The sequence below is a fragment of the Lichenostomus cassidix genome, unplaced genomic scaffold, assembly GCF_008360975.1.
Source record: "Lichenostomus cassidix isolate B80296 unplaced genomic scaffold, HeHo_3.0 HiC_scaffold_528, whole genome shotgun sequence".
Taxonomy (NCBI): domain Eukaryota; kingdom Metazoa; phylum Chordata; class Aves; order Passeriformes; family Meliphagidae; genus Lichenostomus; species Lichenostomus cassidix.
In genome coordinates, this window is record NW_028147563.1 from 68,076 (window position 1) to 95,465 (window position 27,390).

The 27,390-nt window shown below is 51.1% G+C and overlaps 2 protein-coding genes across 3 annotated transcripts; both read left to right on the forward strand.

Moving 5' to 3' along the window:
- Positions 1-938: 938 nt before the first annotated feature.
- On the forward strand, positions 939-8,820 carry LOC146422057 (uncharacterized). Of its 2 annotated transcripts, none has more exons than XM_085046756.1 (4): positions 939-1,052; positions 3,257-3,713; positions 5,906-6,063; positions 8,646-8,820. In XM_085046756.1, exons 2-3 carry the CDS (start codon positions 3,262-3,264, stop codon positions 6,045-6,047), a joined length of 594 nt encoding a protein of 197 aa, XP_084902882.1. In that variant the 5' UTR covers positions 939-1,052; positions 3,257-3,261; the 3' UTR covers positions 6,048-6,063; positions 8,646-8,820. The 2 variants fall into 2 exon arrangements, with proteins under 2 accessions (XP_084902882.1, XP_084902883.1); XM_085046757.1 differs by lacking the exon at positions 8,646-8,820 and adding an exon at positions 8,198-8,423 and having other exon boundaries at positions 3,255-3,713.
- A 5,278-nt stretch (positions 8,821-14,098) lies between these two features.
- LOC146422058 (neuronal acetylcholine receptor subunit alpha-2-like) lies at positions 14,099-25,146 on the forward strand. Its single transcript, XM_085046745.1, has 6 exons — positions 14,099-14,324; positions 18,657-18,802; positions 21,224-21,268; positions 21,367-21,476; positions 22,065-23,157; positions 24,741-25,146. The coding sequence occupies exons 1-6, from the start codon at positions 14,252-14,254 to the stop codon at positions 24,864-24,866; spliced, it is 1,593 nt and encodes a 530-aa protein (XP_084902871.1). The 5' UTR covers positions 14,099-14,251; the 3' UTR covers positions 24,867-25,146.
- Positions 25,147-27,390: the final 2,244 nt, after the last annotated feature.

Below are 27,390 nucleotides of genomic sequence, written 5' to 3' on the forward strand. Positions count from 1 at the left end.
TTGGGATCATAGAAGGTTATTTTTGGGGTTCCCATGGGGATTTTGGGGTCCCAGGAGGGTTTTTTTGGGATCACAATTGGATTTTTGGGATCACGGGATGATTTTCGGGGAAATCCCAGCGGAATTCGAAGGGATTTTCGGGGTGTCCCAGTAGGATTTTGGGAATCCCACGGGAATTTTGGGAATCCCAGAGGAATCTCTTCCTCCGCTGGGATTTTGGGATAATTTTGGGATCAATTTGGGATAATTTTAGTATCAATTTGGGATAATTTTAGGATCAATTTGGGATAATTTAAGGATAATTTTGGGATAATTTTAGGATCTTTTTGGGATCAATTTTAGTCTCATTTTGGGATCAATTTGGGATCAATTTGGGATAATTTTGGGATCAATTTAGGATCATTTGGGGATCATTTTAAGATCATTTTAGGATATTTTTAGGATCATTTTAGGATCAATTTGGGATAATTTTGGGATCATTTTAGGATTTTTTGGGATCAATTTAGGATCATTTTGGGATCAATTTAGGATCATTTTGAGATCAATTTGGGATCATTTTAGGATAATTTTGGGATCAATTTGGGATCATTTTAAGATCATTTTTTGATCATTTTGGGATAATTTTTGGACCATTTTGGGATCAATTTGGGATAATTTTAGGATCATTTTGGGATAATTTTGGTATCATTTTAGGATAATTTTAGGATCAATTTGGGATAATTTTAGGACCATTTTGGGATCATTTTGGGACCTTTTTGGGATCATTCCTCCCTTCCCGCCTTCCCAGCGCTCCGAATTCTTCGGGAAAAGCTCCGAGCGGATTTTTTGGGATCTCCCCCACCCCAAATTCCCCGGAATTCCCTTTCCCGGCCGATCCCCAACCCCATCCCCACATCCCTGGCTGCCATTCCCACTTTTTTTGGCTCCCAAATCCCAAATTTCTGACTCTCCCCGCCGCTTCTCCCTCCTCCCTTCCCGACCTCCGGAGCTCATCGCGCTTTTCCGAGCCCCAAAATCCGCTCCGGGACATCCCAGCGGCCAGAAAAAACAAGGTGGGAATGATTTTTTTATTAAAAAAATGGGATTTTCGCGGGAAAAAAAGGGGGAAAAATGAGGAATTTGGCGGCGGAGATTCCCGGGAAAAGCAGGAAGAAAGCGCCAGGCGGGATGCCCGGGAAATGCCAGCGCGGCCGGAATTCCTCCCGTCTGGAATTCCGGCAGTTCGGGAGTTTCGATCTCTTCCGAAAATCCCGAAAATCCCGAAATTTGGGGGATTTTTTCCTCCGGCATCCTCCTTTTCCCGGCGCTGGAGTTTCCAGGGATGAGGAGGGAAAAGTTGGGAATTGTCTTCCCGCCGGGATCGGGGGGTGCGGGATGGTCCTGGGTCACCAAAAATCCCAAAAATCCCCAAAAATCCACAAAATTCCACAAAAATCCACAAAAATCCCCCAAAAATCCCCCAAAAATCCCCCAAAGTCTCCCAAAAAATCCCCCAAAAATCCCCCAAAAATCCCAAAGAAAATCCCAAAAAATCCCCAAAAAATCCCCAAAAAATCCCCCAAAAAATCCCCCAAATTCCCAAAAATCCCCAAAAATCCCCAAAAATCCCCAAAAAATCTCCAAAAATCTCCCAAAATCCCCCAAAAAATCCCCAAAAATCCTCAAAAGTCTCCCAAAATCCCCCAAAATCCCCAAAAAATCCCCAGAAAAAATCCCCAAAAATCCCCCAAAAATCCCCAAAAAATGATCCCAAACAGTAAATCCTAAATCCCAGATCCCATGTCCCAAATGCTAAATCCCAAAGCTCGTATCCCAGATCCCAAATCCCAAATAAAATCCAAAGTCCTACATCCCAAATCCCAAATAAGATCCCAAATCCTAAATCGCAAGTAGTAAATCCCAAATCCCAGTTCCCAAATCCCAAATAAAATCTCAAATCTCAAACCCCAGATCCCAAATCCCAAATAAAACCCCAAACCCCAGATCCCAAATCCCAAACCCCAGGTCACAGATTGCAAATAAAATCCCAAATAAAATCCCAGATCCCAAATCCCAAATAAATTCCTGAATAAAATCCCAAATCCCGGATGCCATATCCCAAACCCCAAATCTCAGATCCCAAATCCCAAATTAAATCCAAACCCCTAAATCCCAAATCCCAAATCTCAAATAAAATCCCAAACCCCAGACCCCAGATCCCAAATCCTAAATCCCAAATAGTAAATCCCAGATCCCATATCCCAAATCCCAAATAAAATCTCAAATCTCAAACCCCAGATCCCATATCCCAAATAAAATCCCAGATCCTAAATCCCAAATCCCAAACCCCAGATCCCAAATCCCAGACACTAAATCCCTAATCCCTGATCCCAGATCCCAAATCTCAAATAAAATCCCAAACCCCAGATCCCAAACCCCAAATCTCTGATCCCAAATCCCAATTAGTAAATCCCAAATCTCAGATCCCAAATCCCAAATTAAATCCAAAACACTAAATCCCAAATCCCAAATAAAATCCCAAACCCCAGATCCCAAATCCCAAATAAAATCCCAAATCCCAGATCCCAAATCCTAAACCCCAGATCTCAAATCCCAAATAAAATCCCAAATCCCAGATCCCAAATCCCAAACCCCAGATCCCAAATCCCAAATAAAATCCCAAATCCCAGATCCCAAATCCTAAACCCCAGATCCCAAATCCCAAATAAAGTCCAAAATCCTAAATCTCAAACCCCAGATCCCATATCCCAAACGCTAAATCCTAAATCCCAAACTCTGTATCCCAGATCCCAAATCCCAAATAAAATCCTAAATCCTAAATCCCAAATCCCGAATAAAATCCCAAATCCCAGATCCCAGATCCCAAATCCCAAATAAAATCCCAAATAAAATCCCAAATCCCAGATCCCAGATCCCAAACACTAAATCCCAAATCCCAAATCTCAGATCCCAGATCCCAAATAAAATCCTAAATCCCAAATCCCAAATAAAATCCCAGATCCCAAATCCCAAACCTCAGATCCCAAATCCCAAATTAAATCCAAAACCCTAAATCCCAAATCCCAAATAAAATCCCAAATCCCAGACCCCATATCCCAAACACTAAATCCCAAATCTCAGATCCCAAATCCCAGATAAAATCCCAAATCCCAAACCCCGCCAGGCAGGGCTGTGAATCCAGGACAAACCGATGGATTTGCGGGAATTTTCCCCATCCCAAACTCCCCCCAATTCCCAAATTTTTTTTTCCCCAGAGGCGCCATGATCCCACAGTCCTCCGCCTGGTGGATCCTGCTGGGAATTTGCTCCCTTTCCCCAAATCCCACAAATCCCCGAGAAACCCCAAAAACCGGGATGGAACCTCCGGAATTCCCGCCAGAATTCCCGCCGGAATTCCCGCCGGAACTCCCGGCCTGCGGCGTCACCTTCCGCGCTCCGGCTCCCTGCGGCGTTCCCGCCGATCCCGCGGCTTCCCGGCGGGAACTGGAGGATCTCCGGGAGCTTCTGGAAGCTTCCAAAGCCTCCCTGCGGGAACTGGGGGGGAAATTCCCGGCGGAAAACGGGAGCAGGTTCCAGGAGGTCGTGGCCGACGCCATTCCCGCCATCCGCGAGGCCAACCTGGAATTCCGGGAGAGTCTGGAGAACGTCCGGAGGGAGCTGGAGGAGCACGTGGCGCGGGAGGAGCGGCCGGCGGTGGTCCGGAAAAAGGAGGAGTGAGTGGGGATGGGATGGAATGGGATGGGAGAATTCCTGGAATTCCGGACCGCGGAGGCCTTGGGAAGTTCCCGAATTTCCTGTGGGATCTGTGGTGGATCCCAAAATTCCAAGTGGGATTTGGGAGTGGAGGAATGGGAATGGGAATGGGATGGAGGTGATGCGTGGAGCTGAAATCCCAAAATTCCAGGTGGGATTTGGGAGTGGAAGGGGAGGAATTGGAATGGGATGGAGATGATCCATGGAGAGAATGAGTGGGAATGGGATGGGGAGAATTCCCAGAATTCCGGACCAGGGAGACCTTGGGAAGTTCCCGAATTTCCCGTGGGATCTGTGGTGGATCCCAAAATTCCAGGTGGGATTTAGGAGTGGGAAGTTCCCAAATTTCCCGTGAACTTCATGGTGGATCCCAAAATTCCAGGTGGGATTTGGGAGTGGAAATGGAGGAATGGGAAAGGGATGGAGATAATCCATGGAGCTGAAATCCCAAAATTCCAGGTGGGATTTGGGAGTGGAAGAATTGGAATTGGAATGGGAATGGGATGGAGATGATCCATGGAGCCAAAATCCCAAAATTCCGGCCTGGGGCACCTTGGGAAGTTCCCGAGTTTCCCATGGGATCTGTGGTGGAATTCTGGGATGGAGGAGTTGGAATCCAGAATCCTGGGATGGACAGTTCGGGATCGGGAATTCTGGGATGGGACCCGGAATTCCGGGATAGAAGGGTTGGGATCTGGAATTCTGTGATGAATGGGTCAGGATCCAGAATCCTGGGATGGACGAGTTGGGATCCAGAATTCCGGGATGGATGGGTCAGGTCCAGAATTCCGGGATGGACGGTTCAGGACCTGGAATTCTGGGAAGGAAGGGTCAAGATCCAGAATTCCAGGATGGAAGGTTTGGGATCCAGAATTCTGGGATGGCTCGGGATCTGGAATTCCAGGACAGATGGTTCCAGGATCCAGAATTCTGGGATGGATGGGTCAGAATCTGGAATTCTGGGATGGATGGGTCGGAATCTGGAATTCCAGGATGGTTGGGTTGGGATCTGGAATTTTGGGATGGACAGTTTGAGATCCGGAATTCCGTGATGGAAGGGTTGGGATCTGGAATTCCGCGATGAATGGGTCAGGATCCAGAATGCTGGGATGGATTCCAGTTCGGGATCTGGAATTCTGGGATGGATGGGTTGAGATCTGGAATTCCAGAATGGATGGGTCAGAATCTGCAATTCTGGGATGGATGGGTCGGAATCTGGAATTCCAGGATGGTTGGGTTGGGATCTGGAATTCTGGGATGGACAGTTTGGGATCTGGAATTTTGTGATGAATGGGGCAAGATCCAGAATTCCGGGATGGATGAGTTGGGATCCGGAATTCTGAGACCGATGGTTCAGGATCCAGAATTCCAGAATGGATGGGTTGGGATCTGGAATTCTGGGATGTAGAGGTCAGGGGTCAGGATCTGGAATTCCAGGATGGTTGGCTCGGGATCCAGAATTCCGGGATGGATGGTTCAGGACCTGGAATCCTGGGATGGGATCCAGAATCCTGGGATGGATTCCAGTTCGGGATCGGGAATTCTGGGATGGACCTGGAATTCCAGGATGGAAGGGTTGGTATCCAGAATTCCAGGATGGACAGTTTGGGATCCGGAATTCTGCAATGGGAAGGTTGGGATCTGGAATTCCATGATGAATGGGTCAGGATCCAGAATCCTGGGATGGACAGTTTGGGATCTGGAATTCCAGGATGGTTGGCTCGGGATCCGGAATTCCCGGACGGATGGTTCAGGACCTGGAATTCAGGGATGGGATCCAGAATCCTGGGATGGATTCCAGTTCGGGCTCGGGAATTCTGGGATGGACGGGTTGGGACCCGGAATTCCGGGATGGGATCCAGAATCCTGGAATGGAGAGTTTGGGATCTGGAATTCTGGGATGGACAATTCGGGATCTGGAATTCTGGGATGGACGGGTTGGGACCCGGAATTCTGGAATGGGATCCAGAATCCTGGGATGGAGAGTTTGGGATCTGGAATTCTGGGATGGAGAGTTCAGGATCTGGAATTCCAGGATGGATGGGTTGGGACCCGGAATTCTGGGATGGATGGGTTGGGACCCGGAATTCTGGGATGGGATCCGGAATGCCGGGATGGGACCCGGAATTCCGGGATTCCCGCCGTTCCGCAGGCTCCGGAAGGGTGTCCGGCTGCTCTCGCACGTGCTGCTGCTGACCTCCCGCCTGGCCCAGAGCCTGGAATTCGCTTCCCAACGGATCCACTCCGAGCTCAGCCGCGGCTTCCGGAGCCTCCGGAGCCAGGAGCAGCCCTAGGCGGGGTGGGAATGGGGTAGGAGATGGAGGGGATTGCCGGGATTTGGGGGAGCTGGGAATGGGGCTGGGAGTGGGATTGGGATTGGGATTGGAAATTGGAATGGGATTGGGATTAGGATTGGGAATGGGAGTGGAAATTGGAATGGGAATGGGATTGGGATTGGGATTGGGATTGGGAATGGGAATGGGAGTGGGAATGGGAATGGGAGTGGGAATGGGAGTGGAATTAGGATTGGAATGGGGATTGAGACTGGGATTGGGATTGGAAATTGGAAATTGGAATGGGATTGAGACTGGGATTGGAAATTGGAATGGGATTGGGATTGGGATTAGGATTGGGAATGGGAATGGGAATGGGATTGGGATTGGGATTGGGATTGGGATTGGGAAAGGGAAGGGAATTGGGTTTGGGAATGGGGATGGGATTGGAATGGGAATTAGGATTGGGAATGAGAATGGAATTGGGAATGGGAATGGGAGTGGGAATGGGAGTGGAATTAGGAATGGAATTTGGATTAGAATTGGAATTGGGATTGGGATTGGGAATGGAATTGGGAATGGGAGTGAGAATGGGATTGGGATTGGGAAAGGGAAGGGAATTGGGTTTGGGAATGGGAATGGGATTGGAATGGGAATTAGGATTGGGAATGGGATTGGGAAGGGAAGGGGAAGGAGGGGACTGGGTGACATCACAAGGGTGATGTCATTGGGTGAGTGACGTCATTGGATGTTGTCACCGTGTGTGATGTCACAGAACATGTGTGATGTCACTCTGCGTGATGTCATTGGGTGTGTGATGTCATAGTGTGTGATGCAATTGTATTGTGTAGCTGTGTGTGATGTCATTGGGGTGTGATGTCATGGGTGTGTGTGTGATGTCATTGCGCGTGACGTCATTCTGTGTGTGACGTCATAGAGCGTGTGTGATGTCATTCTGTGTGTGATGTCATAGAGCATGTGTGATGTCACTGTGTATGATGTCATTGTGTGTGATGTCATTGTGTGTGTGATGTCACTCTGTGTATGATGTCACCGTGTGTGATGTCATTGGATGTGGATGTGTGATGTCACAGAGTGTGTGTGTGATGTCATTGATGGGTGTGTGTGATGTCACTGTGTGTGATGTCATGCTGTGTGTGATGTCATTGTGTGTGTGATGTCATTGTGTGTGTGATGTCATTGTGTGTGTGATGTCATTGTGTGTGTGATGTCATAGGGTGTGTGTGATGTCATTGTGTGTGATGTCATGCTGTGTGTGATGTCATTGTGTGTGTGATGTCATTGTGTGTGTGATGTCATTGTGTGTGTGATGTCATAGGGTGTGTGTGATGTCATTGTGTGTGATGTCACTGTGTGTGATGTCACTGTGTGTGATGTCATGTTGTGTGATGTCGCTGAGTGTGTGATGTCATTGGATGTGTGATGTCATAGTGTGTGTGTGATGTCATCGTGTGAGATGGTGCTGCAGCAGTGACGTCATCAGGTGTGTGGTGTCATTGTCCATGGGATGGCATCAACTGTGTGACGTCATCACCCCATGATGTCATCGGCTGTGATATCCTACCTGTGATGTCATTGCACATGTGATGTCATCACACAGGTGATGTCATTGCTCAGGAGGCCATTGTGCACGTGATGTCATCGCGTGTGACGTCACTGTAGGTGTGATGTCATTGCGTGTGTGATGTCATTGTACCCGTGATGTCATCACGTTCTGTGTGATGTCATCATCCAGGTGACATCATTGAACACCTGATGATGTCACACCCATGATGTCACACCCGTGATGACATCACAGACACGATGTCACACAGATGTCATGTCATGTCACACCCATGATGTCACACATGCAATGACGTCATGCACGTGATGACGTCACATCCTGATGTCTCCCATGACATCACCTGTGACCTCCACCCCATCCTCCCTCCCTTCCCCTCATTCCCAATTCTCCCCCAGAATTCCTTATCCTCCTTCATTCCCATTTTTTCCCATCCTTATCCGACCCGATTCCCATTCCCAATTTCCCCCGGAAGTGCTTTATCCATTCCATTCCATTCCCATTTTTCCCTCTGCCTTATCCACCCTCATTCCCATTTTTTCCCCATCCTTATCCACCCCAATTCCCATTCCCAGTTTTCCCCCAGAAGTGCCTTATCCACTCCATTCCCATTTTTTCCTCCAGAAGCACCTTATCCATCCTCATTCCCATTTTTCCACAGCCTTATCCATCCTCATTCCCATTTTTTCTCCTGCCTTATCCACTCCCATTCCCATTTTTCCCTCACCTTTTCCACCCCCATTCCCATTTTTTCTCCTGCCTTATCCACCCTCATTCCTGATTTTCCCTGTCTTATCCATCCTCCATTCCCAATTTCCCCCCAGAACTGCCTTTTCCACCCTCATTCCCACTTTTTCCCTCACCTTTTCCACCCTCATTCCCATTTCCACCTGGGAGTTATCCCTTGCCTTATCCATTCCCATTCCCATTCCCATTCCCATTCCCATTCCCATTCCCATCCCCATCCCCATCCCCATTCCCATTCTTTCCCCTGCCTCATTTCCCGATTTTCCCGCCCCCATTCCCGATTTTCCCAGCTCTCCATCCCACCTGGCTCCATGCCCGATCCCGGGAATCCCCAGCGGCTCCTCCAGACGAATCCCAGGATTTTGGGAATCCCAGCGACGCTCCAGCAGCTTCTCCTCCCCACACATCGCCACACCCCAAATCCCTGGATTTCTCCTGGAATTCTCCTGGAATTCTGCCTGGAATTCTGCCGGAAGGAGCGGCCAGGCCCGCTTTTCCGTGCGCATTCCCGCTTTTCCGCGCACATTCCCGCTTTTCCACGTGCATTCCCGCTTTTCCGCGATGGGAAGAGACAGAATTCCCCCTCGGGCAGCCAATAAAGCATCTCCGCCAGCGGCAGCTCCGCGTCTTCATCCCGAGGGAAAATCCTCCGGGATGAGCCTGGAGCTGAGCCGTTCCCAAAAATCCCGCGGCTCCCGAAAATCCCACATTCCTTAGGATTCCAGGGAGGGATGTTCATCCCGCGGCTCTTCCCGATCCCGCTTTTCCCTGCCTGGAAAATCCCGGTTGGATCTTGTTGATTCTTCCCGATGAATTCGCTCCGATCTTTTCCCGGCTCCACTTTTTATCGGGGATTTTCTTCCTCTGGATGGATTTCCTGGAGCAGCCAGGAATTCCCTGGAATGCCTTAAAAAGAGGGAATGTGGGAGATGTGATGGATTGAGTGAAAAAATCCTGGAATTTGGGAAAGGTTCGGGAAGGGATTTTAAGGATCATCCCATTTTAAGGATCATCCCATTCCCATCCCGCTATCCCAGGCTGCTCCAGCCTTTCCTTGGACATTCCCAATCCCAAAAAACCTGTGAATTTGATGGAATTTGACATCCATGGATGTTGGGATCATCCTGGGGCGAAGGAGAAATTCCAGGAGCTTCTTTTTCCTTCGTTTTCCAAGGGAAAGGAAGCAAATCCTCAGGGAGCTGGAAATCCCATTCCCAGGTTTTCCCGGGAGGAAGGAGGGAGAGGGTTGGGATTTCACCCGGAGCAGCTCGGGAAGCAGGAGGGAGCTCCGGCTTTTCCGGATTTTCCCATCCCAAAATATTCCCATTCCCATCCCTGTCCCCATTCCCTCAGTATCTCCCAGTGGGAAAATCCTCTCCCATTCCCAAAATATTCCTGTTTCCATCTTCTCCATGTCCCTCAGGGGGAAAATCATCTTCCCATTCCCAAAATATTCCCATTCCCATCCCTGTCCTCATCCCATCAGTGTCTCCCATTGGGAAAATTCCCATCTCATTCCCAAAATATTCCTGTTCCCATCACTTCCGCATTGCTTTGGTGTCTCCCAGTGGGAAAATCCACTTCCCATTCCCAGAATTTTCCTATCCTCATCCCCTCGGTGTTCCCTTTGCCATTCCCAAAATTTTCCTGATCCCATCCCTGTCCCAATTCCTTTGGCATCTCCCAGTGGGAAAATTCCCATCTAATTCCCGAAATATCCCAATTCCTGAGTGTCCCAAGGGATGGGAATCCCTGCGATAGGAGATGAATGGATCCGCAGGGTGGGGATTAATCCCGGATTTCCCAGTTTTGGGAACAACATTCCCCTTTTTCCTGTGGTTTTTTTGGGACAAACACGGATCGGGGGGACAATTCCATCCCTCTCATCCCATTTTTCCAGCGGATATTCCCAATCCCTGGAGCTCCCCGAGGTTCCCAGGGAAATTCCCAAAATTCCCTCTGACGGGACAACATCTTGGAGTTTTGGGATTTGCTCTGGGATCCCCTGGGATTCCAAATCCCGAAATTCCCTGCTCCAAGTCCTTCCCTAATTCCATCTCTCTCCTCATCCTCACACAATTTCCAATCCCCCCTTCCCAATCTCCATCCCAATCCTGATCTCTTCCCAAAAAATCCCGGGAATTCCATCCTTTCCCAGCACTTCCCGATCCTTTCCCCCTCTCCTTCCCAGATTTTCCATGATTTTCCCATTTTCCCTCTCTCTCCTCATCCTCACACAATTCCCAACCTCCCCTTTCCCTCTCCTCATCCCAATCTCGATTTCTTCCCTAAAATTCCCGGCAATTCCATCCTTTCCCAGCACTTCCCGATCCTCCTTCCCAGATTTTCCATGATTTTCCCATTTTTCCCTCTCCCTCCTCATCCTCACAAAATTCCCAAACCCCTTTTCCCTCTCCCCATCCCGTTCCCAGTTTATTCCCCAAAAATCCCAGTAATTCCCTCCTTTCCCAGCACTTCCCGATCCTCCTTCCCAGCCTTTCCCTGATTTTCCCTCCTCCAAATCCTTCCCTAATTCCCTCTCCCTCCTCATCCTCACACAATTCCCAACCTCTTCTTCCCTCTCCCCATCCCAATCCCGATCTCTTCCCAAAAAATCCCGGCAATTCCCTCCTTTCCCAGCACTTCCCAATCCTCCTTCCCAGATTTTCCAAGATTTTCCCTTTTTCCCTCTCTCTCCTCATCCTCACACAATTCCCAACCTCCTCTTCCCACTCCCCATCCCAATCCCTATCTCTTCCCAAAAATCCCAGCAATTCCATCCTTTCCCAGCACTTCCCGATCCTCCTTCCCAGCCTTTCCCTGATTTTCCCTCCTCCAAATCCTTCCGTAATTCCATCTCTCTCCTCATCCTCACACAATTCCCAACCTCCCCTTTCCCTCTCCCCATCCCAATCCCGATTTCTTCCTCAAAATCCCAGCAATTCCCTCCTTTCCCAGCACTTCCCGATCCTCCTTCCCAGATTTTCCATGATTTTCCCATTTTTCCATCTCCCTCCTCATCCTCACACAATTCCCAACCTCCCCTTTCCCTCTCCCCATCCCAATCGCGATTTCTTCCCTAAATTCCCAGCAATTCCCTCCTTTCCCAGCACTTCCCGATCCTCCTTCCCAGCCTTTCCCTGATTTTCCCTCCTCCCCCTGTCCCTGTCGTCACCTCCCGCCCGGAGTTCGCGCTCAGCCATCCTCCTCCTCCCGATCCCAGTTTTTCCCCGGGAGCGCTCGGCGGCTCCACATCCCAATCCCGCCTCCTCCTCCCGCTCCCGGCGGGAATGTGGGAATGGGGAATCACTCCCGACACCAGGTAACGACATTCCTTGCATCCCGGCGGGGTGGGAAAGGGGGAAAAGTGGGATTTTCCTGCTGATCTCCGCGATTCCAGCTTTCCGCGGAGCGCTGGGAATGGCCGGGAAGCGCCGGAGAGGGAAACTTTCCCAGCTCCGCGGGAACTTCCCGCTTAAAATTCCCCAAAAATCCCTCCCCGGGCCGCCTCGAAATGCCAGGAATTGGCGATTTATCCCCGGCTGACGCCGGGAGCTTCTCCCGGATCCATCCCTGGATTCAGCCTCCGGCAGCCGCCCGGGGCAGGAATGCGCATCGCTCCGGGAAAGTGCTCGGGAAACCGGGAATGGCATTTGCCAGCCGCGGAGAGGCTTCCGATCCGGCTGGGGATGGAAAATCCAGCCGGGAATTCCTCGGGATGTGGGAATGCCGGGCAGGGCTGGGGAGGGGAAGGTCGGGAAGGAAGGTTGGGATCTGCCGGAGCTGCTGATGCCGCTGGAAAAAAAACCTTGGAAAAGCTCTGGAAATGCCCTGGAAAAAACCTGGAAAAGGACCGAGGGGGAGGAATTTTTGCAGGGAATTGGGAAGAATTTGGGATCGAGGAAAAAGTCCTGGAAAAACCTTGGAAAAGCCCGAGGGGGAGGAATTCTTGCAGGGAATCGAGAGGGATGTGGGAGCAAGGAAAAGGCCTGGAAAAACCTTGGGAAAACCCTGGAAAAGCCTTGGAAAAAGCCAGAGGGGGTGGAATTGTGGTAGGAAATGGAGAGGGGTGTAGGAGCAAGGAAAAGCCCTGGAAAAACCTTGGAAAAACCTTGGAAAAACCCCGGAAAAACCCTGGAAAAGGACCGAGGGGGGAGGAATTTTTTCAGGGAATGGAGAAGAATTTGGGATCAAGGAAAAGCCCTGGAAAAACTGTAAGGGGGAGGAATTTTTGCTTGGAGTGGAGAGGAATTTGGGAGCAAGGAAAAACCCTGGAAAAACCTTGGAAAAGACCCGAGGGGGAGGAATTGTGGCAGGGAATGGCGAGGGATGTGGGAGCAAGGAAAAGCTTTGGAAAAGCCCTGGAAAAACCTTGGAAAAAGCCCAGGGAGGAGGAATTTTTGCAGGGAATGGAGAGGAATTTGGGAGCAAGGAAAAGCCCTGGAAAAGCCCTGGAAAAACCTTGGGAAAACCTTGGAAAAGGCCCGAGAGGGAGGAATTGTGACAGGGAATGGAGAGGAATTTGGGAGCAAGGAAAAGCCCTGGAAAAACCTTGGAAAAACCCCAGAAAAACCCTGGAAAAGGACTGAGGGGGAGGAATTTTTGCAGGGAATGGAGAGGAATTTGGGAGCAAGGAAAAGCCCTGGAAAAACCGTGAGGGGGAGGAATTTTTGCAGGGAATGGAGAGGAATTTGGGAGCAAGGAAAAGCCCTGGAAAAACCTTGGAAAAACCTTGGAAAAAGCTCGAGTGGGGGGGAATTGTGGCAGGGAAACGAGAGGGATGTGGGAGCAAGGAAAATGCCTGGAAAAACCTGGGAAAAGCCTTGGAAAAGCTCTGAGGGGGAGGAATTTTTGCAGGGAATGGAGAGGAATTTGGGATCAAGGAAAAACCCTGGGAAAGCCTTGGAAAACCCTTGGAAAAGCACTGAGTGGGAAGAATTTTTGAAGGGAATGGAGAGGGATGTGGGATCAAGGAAAAGCCCTGGAGAAACCTTGGAAAAAGCCCGAGGGGGAGGAATTTTTTCAGGGAATGGAGAGGAATTTAGGAGCAAGGAAAATGCCTGGAAAAACCTGGGAAAAGCCCTGGGAAAGCTCTGAGGGGGAGGAATTTTTGAAGGGAATGGAGAGGAATTTGGGATCAGGGAAAAAGCTGCTTTTTTTCCATCATTTCCATCATCCCGGAATCCTGGAAAACCACGCCAAGGATGAGGATGGATCTGGGAATGTTCCGTGGGTTTTGATCCCTGAAAATTCCAGGCAGGAATTCAACTCCCAAGGAGCCTCAGTGCGGAAAAGGGAGGTGGAAAAATATCCCTAATTCCAGGGAATTTGGAATTCCAGGGATCTGGAAGGTCAATTCCCACCCAAACCACTCCGTGATTCCCGGGAATATTGTGGAATGGGAATGTCACTCCGGAAAAATCACCTTGGAAGTGGGAATGGATTCCAGAGCCTCTGCAGGGGAAGAATTCCACCTTTTCCAGGGATTTGCTGTGCTGGGAGGAGAGAATCCAACACATCCATGGATGGATGGACAATCCCTGGAAAACTGGGATCCCTCCGGAGCAGAGCAGCAAATCCCTGGATTTCCTCCTTCCCTCTTTTTCCCGGGAAGCAGATTTTTGGGAATGTTTTCCTGTGGCTCTGCCCTGCTGGGATCTGCACTGCTCCAGCCTGGAAAAGCTTTGGGGGCATTCCCGGTGACATTCCGGCTCTCCGCTGTTTTCCAGGAATGAGATCCGGGATCGGTGACTCGGCGGCTCATCCCGATCCGGCTGCATCCCGAACCAAATCCATGGAGACGCCGCCGGAATTCTCCCGTGGTGTTCATTCCCGCTGAGCTTCCTTCCCACCAAATTCCAGGGGGGATTTTCCGGCTGCTCCGGGAAAAGGATCCATGGGGAGCATGGGATGGTTTTCCAGCGGGATTTTCCTGCTTTTCTTGTGGTGTTTCTTCGCTTTCCAGGAGGGTAAGGATGGATCTGATTTTTCCAAATTGGGATTTGGGAGTGAGGGATTGGGATTTGGGGATTGGGGTTGGGGATTGGGATTTGAGAATTGGGATTTGGGGTTGGGGATTGGGATTTGAGAATTGGGAATTTGGGATTGGGATTTGAGAATTGGGAATTGGGGACTGGGATTTGAGAATTGGGAATTGGGAATTGGGGATTGGGAATTGGGGATTGGGAATTGGGGTTGGGGATTGGGGATTGGGATTTAAGAATTGGGAATTGGGGTTGGGGATTGGGAATTGGGGATTGGGATTTGAGAATTGGGAATTGGGAGTGAAGGATTGGGATTTGAGAATTGGGATTTGGGATTGGGATATGAGAATTGGGAATTGGGGATTGGGATTTGAGTATTGGGAATTGGGGAACTGGGATTTGGGAATTGGGATCTGGGAATGAGGGATTGGGAACTGGGAGTGAGGGATTGGGATTTGAGAATTGGGAATGTGGGATTGGGATCTGGGAATAAGGGATTTGGAACTGGGAATGTGGGATTGGGAATTGGGGATTGGGATCTGGGAATGAGGGAATGAGGGACTGGGAATTCGGAATCCAGGATTGAAAATTGGGAACTGGGAATGTGGGATTGAGAATTGGGGATTGGGAACTGGGAATAAGGGAAAGGGAATTTGGAATGTGGGACTGGAAATTGGGATCTGGGAATGAGGGATCTGGAACTGGGAATGTGGGATTGGGAGTTGAGAACTGGGAATGCGGGGTTGGGAACTAGGATTGGGATCTGGGAATTAGGGATTGGGAATTCAAAATAGGGGACTGGAAATTTGGATTGGGGAGCAGGATGTGGGAATGTGGGATTTGGATCTGGGAATGAGGGATCGGGAATTGGGATTGGAGATTGGAAACTGGGATTGGGAATTGGGATCTGGAAATGAGGGATTGGGAACTGGGAGTGAGGGATTGGGATTTGAGAATTGGGAATTGGAGATTGGGATCTGGGAATAAGGGATTTGGAACTGGGAATGTGGGATTGGGAATTGGGGATTGGGAATTGAGAACTGGGAATTGGGGTTGGGATTTGGGAATTGGGAATTGAGTATTGAGAATTGGGAATTGGGGATTGGGATCTGGGAATGAAGGATTGGGATCTGGGAATGTGGAATTGGGGATTGGGGATTGGGATCTGGGAATGAGGGATTGGGATCTGGGAATGTGGAATTGGGGATTGGGGATTGGGATCTGGGAATGAGGGATTGGGATCTGGGAGTGAGGGATTGGGATTTGAGAACTGGGAATGAGGGAATGGGAACTGGGGATTGGGATCTGGGATTGGGGATTGGGAATTCAGAATGCAGGATTGGAAACTGGGATTGGGGATCGGGATCTGGGAATGTGGGATTTGGGTCTGGGAATGAGGGACTGGGAATTCAGAATGCAGGATTGGAAATTGGGATCTGGGAATGAGGGATTGGGAATTCAGAATGCGGGACTGGAAATTGGGATTGAGAAGTGGGATATGGGAATTGGGGATTTGGACCTGGGAATGTGGGATTGGGAATTGGGGATTGGAAATTGGGATCTGGGAATGAGGGATTGGGATCTGGGAATTGGGATTGGAGACTGGAAACTGGGATTGGGAATTGGGATCTGGGAATGACGGACTGGGAATTTGGAATGAAGGACTGGAAATTGGGATTGAGAATTGGGATCTGGGAATGTGGGATTTGGAATTGGGAATGTGGGATTGGAGATTGGGAACTGGGAATGAGGGACTGGGAAATGGGATTGGGGTCTGGGAATTAGGAATTTGGAATGCAGGACTGGAAATTGGAATTGGGAATCAGGATCTGGGAATGAGGGATTGGGAATACAGAATGCAGGACTGGAAATTGGGATTGGGAATCAGGATCTGGAAATTGGGGATTGGGAATTGGGATTGGGGATTGGCGTCTGGGAATGAAGGACTGGAAATTCAGAACGGGGGACTGGAAATTTGGATTGGGGATCAGGATCTGGGAATGTGGGATTGGGATCTGGGAATGAGGGATTGGGATCTGGGAATGAGGGACTGGGAATTGGGATTGGAGACTGGAAACTGGGATCTGGGAATGAGGGACTGGGAATTCAGAATGCAGGACTGGAAATTGGGATTGAGAAGTGGGACCTGGGAATGAGGGATTTGGACCTGGGAATGTGGGATTGGGGATTGGGGATTGGGATCTGGGAATGAGGGATTGGGGATTGGGATCTGGGAATGAGGGATTGGGAGCTGGGAATGCGGGATTAGGAGTTGGGAACTGGGAATGCGGGGTTGGGAACTGGGATTGGGATCTGGGAATTAGGGATTGGGAATTCAGAATGCAGAACTGGAAATTGGGATTGGGGAGCAGGATGTGGGAATGTGGGATTTGGATCTGGGATTGGGGTTCGGGATCTGGGAATGTGGGATTTGGATCTGGGAATGAGGGATTGGGAATGGGGATTGGAGATTGGAAACTGGGATTGGGAATTGGGATCTGGAAATGAGGGATTGGGGACTGGGAGTGAGGGATTGGGATTTGAGAATTGGGAATGTGGGACTGGGAACTGGGAATTGGGATCTGGGAATGAGGGATTTGGAACTGATAATGTGGGATTGGGAATTGAGAACTGGGAATGCAGGACTGGGAATTGGGGATTGGGAACTGGGAATGAGGGACTGGGAATTTGGAATGCGGGATTGGAAATTGGGATCTGGGAATGAGGGATTGGGATCTGGGAATGTGAGATTGGGAGTTGAGAACTGGGAATGTGGGTTTGGGAACTGAGATTGGGATCTGGGAATTAGGGATTGGGAATTTGGAATGCAGGACTGGAAATTGGGATTGGGAATCAGGATCTGGAAATTGGGAATTGGGATTGGGGATTGGCATCTGGGAATGTGGGATTGGGAATTTGGAATGTGGGATTGGGATCTGGGAATGCGGGACTGAAATCTGGGAATTAGGGATTGGGAATTCAGAATGCGGGATTGGAAATTGGGATTGGGAATGAGGAATTGGGATCTGGGAATGCCAACTGGAAAGGAGCTCTCCGGCAAAAAAAAACAGGGAATAAAAACTTTTGGAGAAGGAGGAACGAGGAATAAAATCTTCCAGGATCTGGAAGTTCAGCTTTTTCCCTGGAATTCCGCAAATTCCAGTTCCCAAGGCTCTGCATTCCCAGGGGAGTCACCCGCTGGAGTCCTGAGGGGGAAAATTTGGGAAGAGGGAAGGGAACTGTGAATTCCTGATTTTCTTCCGTGCCAGGCTGGGATGGACTCAGTTTCCTTGAGGATCCATCCCGGAAATTTGGGAAGGGAGAAGGATCTGCTCCGGGGTCATTCCATAGGGAATTCACCTCTGGAATCTCACATCCCTCCCGTGAGCCCCCAAAATCTGGGAATGCTGGGAAAAGCAGGGATTTGGCTCCTGTTTTCCATCAACATTCCACGAGCTGGGCGCCCAACACCCCCGAGGCTGATTTTAATGGGAATTGATTTAAATTTATTGGGAATTCAGGCGCATTCCCAGCTGGAACACAACCCCAGGAATTTTCTGACAGAGGGGAGAGACTGGAAGGGGTTTGGGATGAGTTGTGGAGTGAAATTCCCACCCTGATTCCCGGGAAAAGCCAGCTGGACCACAAGTCCTTGGTGGTCCATCCATCCCTCCATCCCTTTTCCATCCCTCCATCCCTTTTCCATCCCTCCATCCTTCTCTCCATCCCTTTTCCATCCCTGTAACCCTCTCTCCTGTTTTCCATCCCTCCATCCCTCCCTACAGCATTTTCCATCCCTTTTCCCTCCCTTTTCCATGTCTTTTCCATCCTTTCATCCCTCCCTCCATCCATTTTCCATCCCTTTTCCATCCATTTTCCATCCCTTCATCCATCCCTTCATGCCTTTTCCATGCCTTTTCCATGCCTTTTCCATGCCTTTTCCATGCCTTTTCCATGCCTTTTCCACGCCTGTATCCCATCCCTTTTCCATCTCTTTTCCATCCCTTTATCCCTCTCTCCTTTCCTCCCTCCCTCCCTCCATCCTTTTTCCATCCCTCCCATCCTCCCTCCCCCTGCTGGCTCCCGGAAATTTTTGGATCCCTGCAGCGAGCGAGGCCAGGGATTTTAAGGAAAACAGCCAAGGATTTTAAGGAAAACTCCTTCCCATCCCAACCTCGGGAATTTCCTCTGGAAAACCCACATCCATCCCTGTGTTGGGCTCAAAGCCAAACCAGTAGCACCAGTAAGGGCAGCGGGAGGGGACTGGGATGGATCCGGATGGAGTTAATTCCCAAAATTCCCGAATTCCCGCCGCAGCCGCCGGCCAGCGCCGGAGCCACGCGGAGGATCGGCTCTTCAAGCGCCTCTTCTCGGGATACAACCGCTGGTCACGGCCTGTTCCCAACACTTCCGACGTGGTCATCGTCCGCTTCGGCCTCTCCATCGCCCAGCTCATCGACGTGGTGCGTCATTCCCGGGATTCCTGGGATTCCTGGGATTCCTGGGATTCCTGGGATTCCTGGGATTCCCAATCCGGCTGGGTTTGAGGAATCCCAGAATGGTTTGGACGGGATTTGTGGATCTTAAATCACGTCTCATTCCAGCCCGGACACTTCCCACGATCCCAGGGGGATCCAAATCCATCCTTAAATCACATCCCATTCCAGCCCTGACACTTCCCCCGATCCCAGGTGGATCCAAATCCATCCTTGGACATTCCCAGGGATCCAGGGGCAGCCACAGCTTCCCTGGGAATTCCAGCCCAGGGAATTCCTTCCCAAGATCCCAGCCCAAGCTCTGCTTTCTCAGTGGGAAGCCATTCCCTGTGTCCATCCATCCATCCGTCCATCCAATCTATCCATCCATCTCTCCATCCCCCTATCCCTATTCTTCTCTACTTCTATCTCCTTATCTCCCATCCCTCTATCCCCCGATCCCAATACATCTATCCCCCTATCCATTTCTTCCTCATCCCATATCCATCTATCCCCCTGTACCTCTGTCTCCCTATCCCTCCCTCCTTCTACCCCATCCTGATCCCTCTCTCCATCCATCCATCCATCCCTGTATCCCCCATCCCCTTATCCCTCTATCCCACATCCATTTATCCATCTCTCCCTCTATCCCCTTATCTCCCATCCCTCTACCCTCTTATCCCCCATCCCTATCCATGTCTACCTCTATTCCCTTATCCCTCTATCCCCTTATCTTCCATCCCTCCACCCATCCATCCCTCTATCCCCCATTCCCTTATCTCCCGTTCCTCTATCCAGATCCCTCTATCCTGATCCCACTATCCATCCATCCCTCTATCCCCTATTCTCTTATCTCCCGTTCCTCTATCCCTCTATCCTGATCCCTCTATCCATCTATCCCTCTATCCATCTATTCCTCTATCTCCTATCTCCCCATCCCAACCCCTCTATTCCTCTATTCCTCTATCCCTCTATCCATCTATCCATCTATCCCGTATTCCTGTATCTATCCCTCTATCCCTGTTATCCCTCTATCCTGTATCCCTGTACCCATCTATCCCCATCCCTGTATCCCTCTATCCCCTATTCCTGTATCCTTCTATCCCTGTTTCCATCTATCTTTCTAACCCTCTGTCTATTCCTCTATCCCCTATCCCCCACATCCTGATCCCTCTATCCATCTATCGCTCTATCCCTCTATCCCGATCCCTCTATCCCGATCCCTCCATCCCTCTATTCCAGTCCATCTTTCCCTCTATCCCTGTTATCCATCTATCACTCTATCCCTGTTATCCATCTATCCCTCTATCCCAATCCCTCTATCCATCTATTCCTCTATCCCATATCCCTGTATCCATCTACCCCTCTATCCCTGTGTCCATCTATCCCTCTATCCCAATCCCTCTATCCCGATCCCTCTATCCCATATCCCTGTATCCATCTACCCCTCTATCCCCTATCCCTCTATCACTCTATCCATCTCTCCCCTATCCCAGTATCCCTCTATCCATCTCTCCCTCTATCCCAGTCCCTCTAACCCTCTATCCCAATCCCTCTATCCCCTATCCTTCTATCCATCTATACCTCTACCTCAATTCCTCTATCCTGTACCCCTGTATCCATCTATCCATCTATCCATCTATCCATTTATCTCCTATCTATCCCTGTATCCATCTATCCCCTATCACTATCTATCTATGGATCCCAATCCATCTATTCCCCTATCCCTCTATCCCCTATCCCTGTATCCATCTGTCCCCTATCCCTGTATCCAGCTATCCCCTATCCCCCCATCCCAATCTCTCTATCCCTCTATCCATCGATCTAACCCTATCCCAATCCATCTATTCCCCTATCCCTCTATCCCCTATCCCTGTATCCATCTATCCCCTATCACTCTATCTATCGATCCAAATCCATCTATTCCCCTATCCCTCTATCCCCTATCCCTGTATCCATCTATCCCCTATCCCCCCATCCCAATCCCTCTATCCCTCAATCTAACCCTATCCCGATCCATCTATTCCCCTATCCCCATATCCATCTATCCATCTATCCCGATCCCTCTCTCCTCTATCCCTGTATCCATCTATCCTCTATCCCCCCATCCCAATCCATCTATCCCTCTATCTATCCATCCATCCGTCTATCCCCTGTCCTTCTATCCCTGTATCCATCAATTCCCCTATTCCTGTATCCCCCACCCCTCTCTCCCACCACTCTCTCCCTCCACCCCCGAGCCGATCCCCGCCAAAATCAATTCCCTGCTGCCCTCTAGTGCCCAGAGATCCCAAGAAACCCCAATCCTCGGGAGCCGATCCCGATAAAAGCTGGGATTTAGGGACGAGGCGTGAATGGGACAATCCCTCGGGATGTCCCCGCCCGGCTCATCCCTCTTTCCCACCGCAGGATGAGAAGAACCAAATGATGACCACCAACGTCTGGCTGAAGCAGGTAGGAGATGATCCCATTCCAGGACTGGGATTTGGGAATGGCCCTGCCCGGGGTGGCTCGGTGGTGTCCCCATGGATCTGTGCCGTGTGTCCCGGCAGGAATGGAGCGACTACAAACTGCGCTGGGATCCGGCGGAGTTCGACAATGTCACCTCCATCCGGGTGCCCTCCGAGATGATCTGGATCCCGGATATCGTCCTGTACAACAAGTGAGGGATGGAGAAACCCTGGGATTGCTGGGAATTCCCTTCCCGAAATCCCTTCTCTTCCCCTTCCCTTCCCTTCTATCCCATTCCATCCCTCCATCTCACCCTATCCCATTTCTGTAACTCATCGCATCTCATATTCATCCCATCCCATCCCATCCCATCCCATCCCATCCCATCCCATCCCATCCCAATTTCATCTTCATGCCATCCCATCTTCATCTCATCTTAATCCTATCCCATCCCATCTTCATCTCATCTTCATCTTATCCCATCTCATCTTCATCTTATCTTCATCCCATCCCATCTCCATCTTCATCCCATCCCATCCCATCTTCATCCCGTCCCATCTTCATCCCATCCCATCCCATCTTCATCCCATCCCATTTACAATCCCAATCCCAATCCCAATCCCATTATCCCATCCCATTATCCCATCCCATCCCATCTTCCTCCCATCCCATCCCATCCCATCCCATCCCATCCCATCCCAATCCCAATCCCATCTCCCATCCCAATCCCATCATTCCCAGCCCCATTTCCCAGGAATGACCCCATCCTGCTCTGACCCCATCCCTCTCCGTCCCGCAGCGCCGACGGCGAGTTCGCGGTGACACACATGACCAAGGCGCACCTGTTCTGGGACGGGACAGTCAAGTGGGTTCCACCGGCCATCTACAAGAGCTCCTGCAGCATCGATGTCACCTTCTTCCCCTTCGACCAGCAGAACTGCAAGATGAAGTTCGGCTCCTGGACCTACGACAAGGCCAAGATCGACCTGGAGAACATGGACCACCACGTGGACCTCAAGGACTACTGGGAGAGCGGCGAGTGGGCCATCATCAACGCCATCGGCACCTACAACTCCAAGAAGTACGACTGCTGCACGGAGATCTACCCCGACATCACCTTCTACTTCGTCATCCGCCGCCTGCCGCTCTTCTACACCATCAACCTCATCATCCCCTGCCTCCTCATCTCCTGCCTCACCGTCCTGGTCTTCTACCTGCCCTCGGACTGCGGCGAGAAGATCACGCTCTGCATCTCCGTGCTGCTCTCCCTCACCGTCTTCCTGCTGCTCATCACCGAGATCATCCCGTCCACCTCGCTGGTCATCCCGCTGATCGGCGAGTACCTGCTCTTCACCATGATCTTCGTCACGCTCTCCATCATCATCACCGTCTTCGTGCTCAACGTCCACCACCGCTCGCCCAGCACGCACACCATGCCGCGCTGGGTCCGCAGCTTCTTCCTGGATCTCATCCCGCGCTGGCTCTTCATGAAGAGGCCGCCGGCGCTGCCACCGCCCGAGGGGACAGGGGGACAGTATGACCTCCCCGGGACGCGGCTCAGCACGTCCCGCTGCTGGCTGGAAACCGACGTGGATGACAAGTGGGAAGAGGAGGAGGAGGAGGAGGAAGAAGAGGAGGAGGAAGAGGAGGAGAAGGTCTATCCCGGCAATCCCGCGGAATCTCACGCCCAGGGGACACAATTCCGCTACGGCCAGGCTGGGAAGGAATCTGGGGGCTCGGCGTCCCGTGGGTCATCCAAGGGGAAGGAGGAGGAGGAGGAGGAGGAGGAAGGCTCGGAGCAGGGCCTGGCGCTGTCTCCCAGGATTCTGAAAGCCCTGGAAGGAGTGCAGTACATCGCGGATCACCTGCGGGCCGAGGACGCCGACTTCTCCGTGAGTTCTGGGAGCCATGGGATTGGAGATCCCAAAAATGGGATCTGGAGGATGGGTCTGGAGATCCCAAAAATGGGAAGGGCAGCTCTGGGAGCCATGGATGGGTCTGGAGTTCCCAAAAATTGGAAGGGCAGTTCTGGGAGCCATGGATGGGTTTGGAGATCCCAAAAATGGAAAAGGCGGTTCTGGGAGCCATGGATGGGTTTGGAGATCCCGTAAATTGGAAGGGCAGTTCTGGGAGCCACAGATGGGTTCAGGGATCCCAAAAATGGGAATGGCAGTTCTGGGAGCCATGGATGGGTCTGAAGATCCCAAAAATTGGAAGGGCAGTTCTGGGAGCCACGGATGGGTTTGGGGATCCCAAAAATGGGAAGGTCCATTCTGGGATCCAGGGTTGGATCCTGAGGACCCAAAAATGGAAAGGGCGGTTCTGGGAGCTGTGGTCAGTTCCTGGGGATCCAAAATTGAGAAGGGCAGTTCTGGGAGCCACGGATGGGTCCAGAGATCCCAAAAATGGGAATGGCAGTTCTGGGATCCACAGTTGGTTCCCAAGGACCGAAAAATGGGAAGGTCTGTTCTGGGATCCATGGCTGGATCCTGAGGATCCCAAAATGGGAAGGGCAGTTCTGGGATCCACAGCTGGGTCCTGAGGATCCAAAAATGGGAAGGTCAGTTGTGGGATTGAGAAATAGGAATGATCAGTTCTGGGATCCATGGTCAAATCCTGAGGATCCCAAAATGGGAAGGTCAGTTCTGGGATGCACAATTGGATCCTGAGGATCCCAAACTGGGAATGGTCAGTTTTGGGATCCATGGTCAGTTCCTGAGGACCCAGAACTGGGAATGGTCAGTTCTGGGATCCATAGTTGGATCCTGAGGATCCAAAACCAGGGAAGATCAGTTCTGGGATCCAGGGTTGGATCCTGAGGATCCAAAACCAGGGAAGATCAGTTCTGGGATCTGTGGTTGGATCCTGAGGACCCAAAAATGGGAAGGACCATTCTGGGATCCATGGTTGGATCCTGAGGACTCAAAAATGGGAAAGTCAGGAAGGTCAGTTCTGAGATCCATGGTCAGTTCCCAAGAACCCAAAACCAGGGAAGGTCAATTCTGGGATCCACAGTTGGGTCCTGAGGATCCAAAAATGGGAGGGTCAGTTGTGGGATTGAGAAATAGGAATGGTCAGTTCTGGGATCCATGGTCAGTTCCCAAGAACCCAAAACCAGGGAGAAGATCCCTGACCACCCCTGGGATATTCCTGGCCCACAGGGTCAGCCGAGGGTTCCTCCAGCTCCCGTTGGCTTTGGGAATGTTGGAGATTCCTCTCCCACCCTTGGGACTTTGCTCAAAGGCCGCATTCCCACTTTTCCCAAAGTGGTTTTAGAAAACCCTGGGTGGGATCAGCTCTGCTCAGGAGACCTCCACCCCCACCCCGGGATTTCTCGGGAAACTCCAAGGTTTTCCCAAGAATCCTCATCCAGAGGCACTCAGCAGATCCCCAGGAAGCCCTGGGTGCTCTCCTCATCCCATGGGATTCCCAGGAAGGCATTCCCAAGGGATTGATGGCCGTTTTCTGCTGACAGGTGAAGGAAGACTGGAAATACGTGGCCATGGTGATCGACCGGATCTTCCTGTGGATGTTCATCATCGTCTGCCTGCTGGGCACCGTGGGGCTCTTCCTGCCGCCCTACATGGCCGGGATGATCTAGGATCCGGCCGGGATGTGGTGGGAATGGTGGTGACCACATCCCACCAGGCCCGGGGAGGACATGGAGCCGTGGAAAAGCTTGGATGGGAATGTGGGGTGGAGAAAGGGATGTGGCAATGGGTGGCCTGGGGACAGTGGTGACCAGAGAGTACATGGATGATGTGGGATATGGATGTGACCCTGGAATCCCATGATCCCATCATGCCATGATCCCAGGAGGTCATGGGACAGGGACAGTGCTCTGGATGGTCCATTCAGAAGGGACACAGACATGATCCCACTATCCCACAATCCCATGATCCCAGGAGGTTGTGGGACAGGGATGACACTTTGGATGGTCTGTGCAGAAGGGACATGGACATGATCCCATCATCCCATGATCCCACGATCCCAGGAGGTCATGGGACAGGGAAAATGCTCCAGATGGTTTGTGGAGAAGGGACACAGACATGATCCCATGATCCCAGGAGGTCATGGGACAGGGATAACGCTGTGGGTGGTCTGTGCAGAGGGGACATAGACCTGATCCCACAATCCCACAATCCCAAGATCCCAGGAGGTCGTGGGACAGGGAGAATGCTCCAGATGGTCTGTGCAGAAGGGACATGGACATGATCCCATGATCTTGTTATCACATGATCCCATCATCCCACAATCCCAGGAGGTCATGGGACAGGGATAACACTTTGGATGGTTCGTGCAGAACGGACATGGGCATGATCTCATTATCCCACGATCCCATGATGCCATGAACCCAGGACGTCATGGGACAGGGATAACACTTTGGATGGTCTGTGCAGAGGGGACATGGACATAATCCATCATCCCACAATCCCATGATCCCAGGAGGTCATGGGACAGGGATAATGCTTTGGGTGGTCCATGCAGAAAGGACACAGACATGATCCCAGGAAGTTGTGGGACAGGGATGATGCTTCAGATGGTCCATGCAGAAGAGGTGTGGACATGATCCTGTAATCCCAGGAGGTCGTGGGACAGGGATAACACTTTGGATGGTCTGTGCAGAAGGGACATGGACATGATCCATCATCCCACAATCCCACGATCCCATGATCCCAGGAGGTCACGGGACAGGGGTAACGCTGTGGATGGTCTGTGCAGAAGGGACATGGACATGATCCATCATCCCACAATCCCATGATCCCAGGAGGTCATGGGACAGGGAAAATGCTCCAGATGGTCTGTGCAGAAGGGACATGGGCATGATCCCATGATCTTGTTATCACATGATCCCATCATCCCACAATCCCAGCAGGCCATGGGACAGGGATAACACATTGGATGGTCCATGCAGAAGGGACACAGACTTGATCCCACAATCCCATGATCCCAGGAGGTCATGGGACAGGGAAAATGCTCCAGATGGTCTGTGCAGAAGGGAGGTGGACATGATCCCACAATCCTTTGTTCCCATCATCCCATGATCCCAGGAGGTCATGGGACAGGGATGATGCTTCAGATGGTCTGTGCAGGCGGGATGTTGACATGATCCCATAATCCTGTGATCCCATGATCCCAGGAAGCTGTGGGACAGGGAAAATGCTCCAGATGGTCTGTGGAGAAGGGGCACAGACCTGATCCCATCATCCCAAGAGGTCCCGGGACAGGGATGATGCTGTGGATGGTCTGTGCACAAGGGATACAGACCTAATCCCATCAATCCCAAAATCCCACAATCCCATGATCCCAGGAGGTTGTGGGACAGGGATAACTCTGTGGATGGTCTATGCAGGAGGGACATGGACATGATCCATCATCCCGCAACCCCACAATCCCATGATCCCAGGAGGTTGTGGGACAGGGATAACGCTGTGGATGGTCTGTGCAGAAGGGACATGGACATCACCCCAAGATCCCAAAATCCCACAATCCCAGGAGTTCCCTGCTCTGCCCAGGTGTTGCCCTTCTCCAAACCCCCTGAAAAAGCATCTCCTTCCCACCCCACCCCATCCCACCCCATACCAGAGATCAGGAGGGAGATGGGAAGATCCCACCTGGAAATGGGGGTGGCATAGAAGGGAAAATCCACCCGGATAGCACCCATGGATCCTGGGATTCCTGGAATGCTGCTGGGTTTGCCTGGAACAGCTGGAAGTTGCTCTCCTGGATCCATCCCAATCCCACCTCAAATCCCAAACCACCTGACCCTGACAGCTGCTGCATTCCAGCTTTTCATTCCCAGCTTCCATAAACCTCACAGAACACCTGGTCCTGTTTTCCACACCCTGAGACACATCAGGATTTTTCCCGCTCTGTTTTCCCTCCTGGAGCACAGCCGGGAAGCTTTCAGGGAACATTCTGTGCTTTCAGGAGTGAAACGAGCCAGAACAAACGGTGCCACGGCAGGACAGGCACATCCCGAGGGTGTCCCTGCCACTTCCAGAGCCTTCGGAGCCGGGATATGGATGAGCTCAGGCGCAGGGACACGTGGGGGGAGTGTCCAACCGGATCATGCCAGGAGCTCCTGGATATGGACAGGGATCTCCTGGGAAGGTCGTGTTGGA

What these genes read in the sequence shown, in the direction of transcription:
- LOC146422058 (XM_085046745.1), top strand. Translation starts at nt 14,252, where the DNA reads ATGGGGAGCATGGGATGGTTTTCCAGCGGGATTTTCCTGCTTTTCTTG. An exon ending in TCGCCCAGCTCATCGACGTG is followed by an intron (nt 18,803 to 21,223) that starts GTGCGTCATTCC and finishes TTCCCACCGCAG; the next exon opens with GATGAGAAGAACCAAATGAT. An exon ending in CCAACGTCTGGCTGAAGCAG is followed by an intron (nt 21,269 to 21,366) that starts GTAGGAGATGAT and finishes GTGTCCCGGCAG; the next exon opens with GAATGGAGCGACTACAAACT.
- LOC146422057 (XM_085046756.1), top strand. Translation starts at nt 3,262, where the DNA reads ATGATCCCACAGTCCTCCGCCTGGTGGATCCTGCTGGGAATTTGCTCC. An exon ending in GTGGTCCGGAAAAAGGAGGA is followed by an intron (nt 3,714 to 5,905) that starts GTGAGTGGGGAT and finishes GCCGTTCCGCAG; the next exon opens with GCTCCGGAAGGGTGTCCGGC.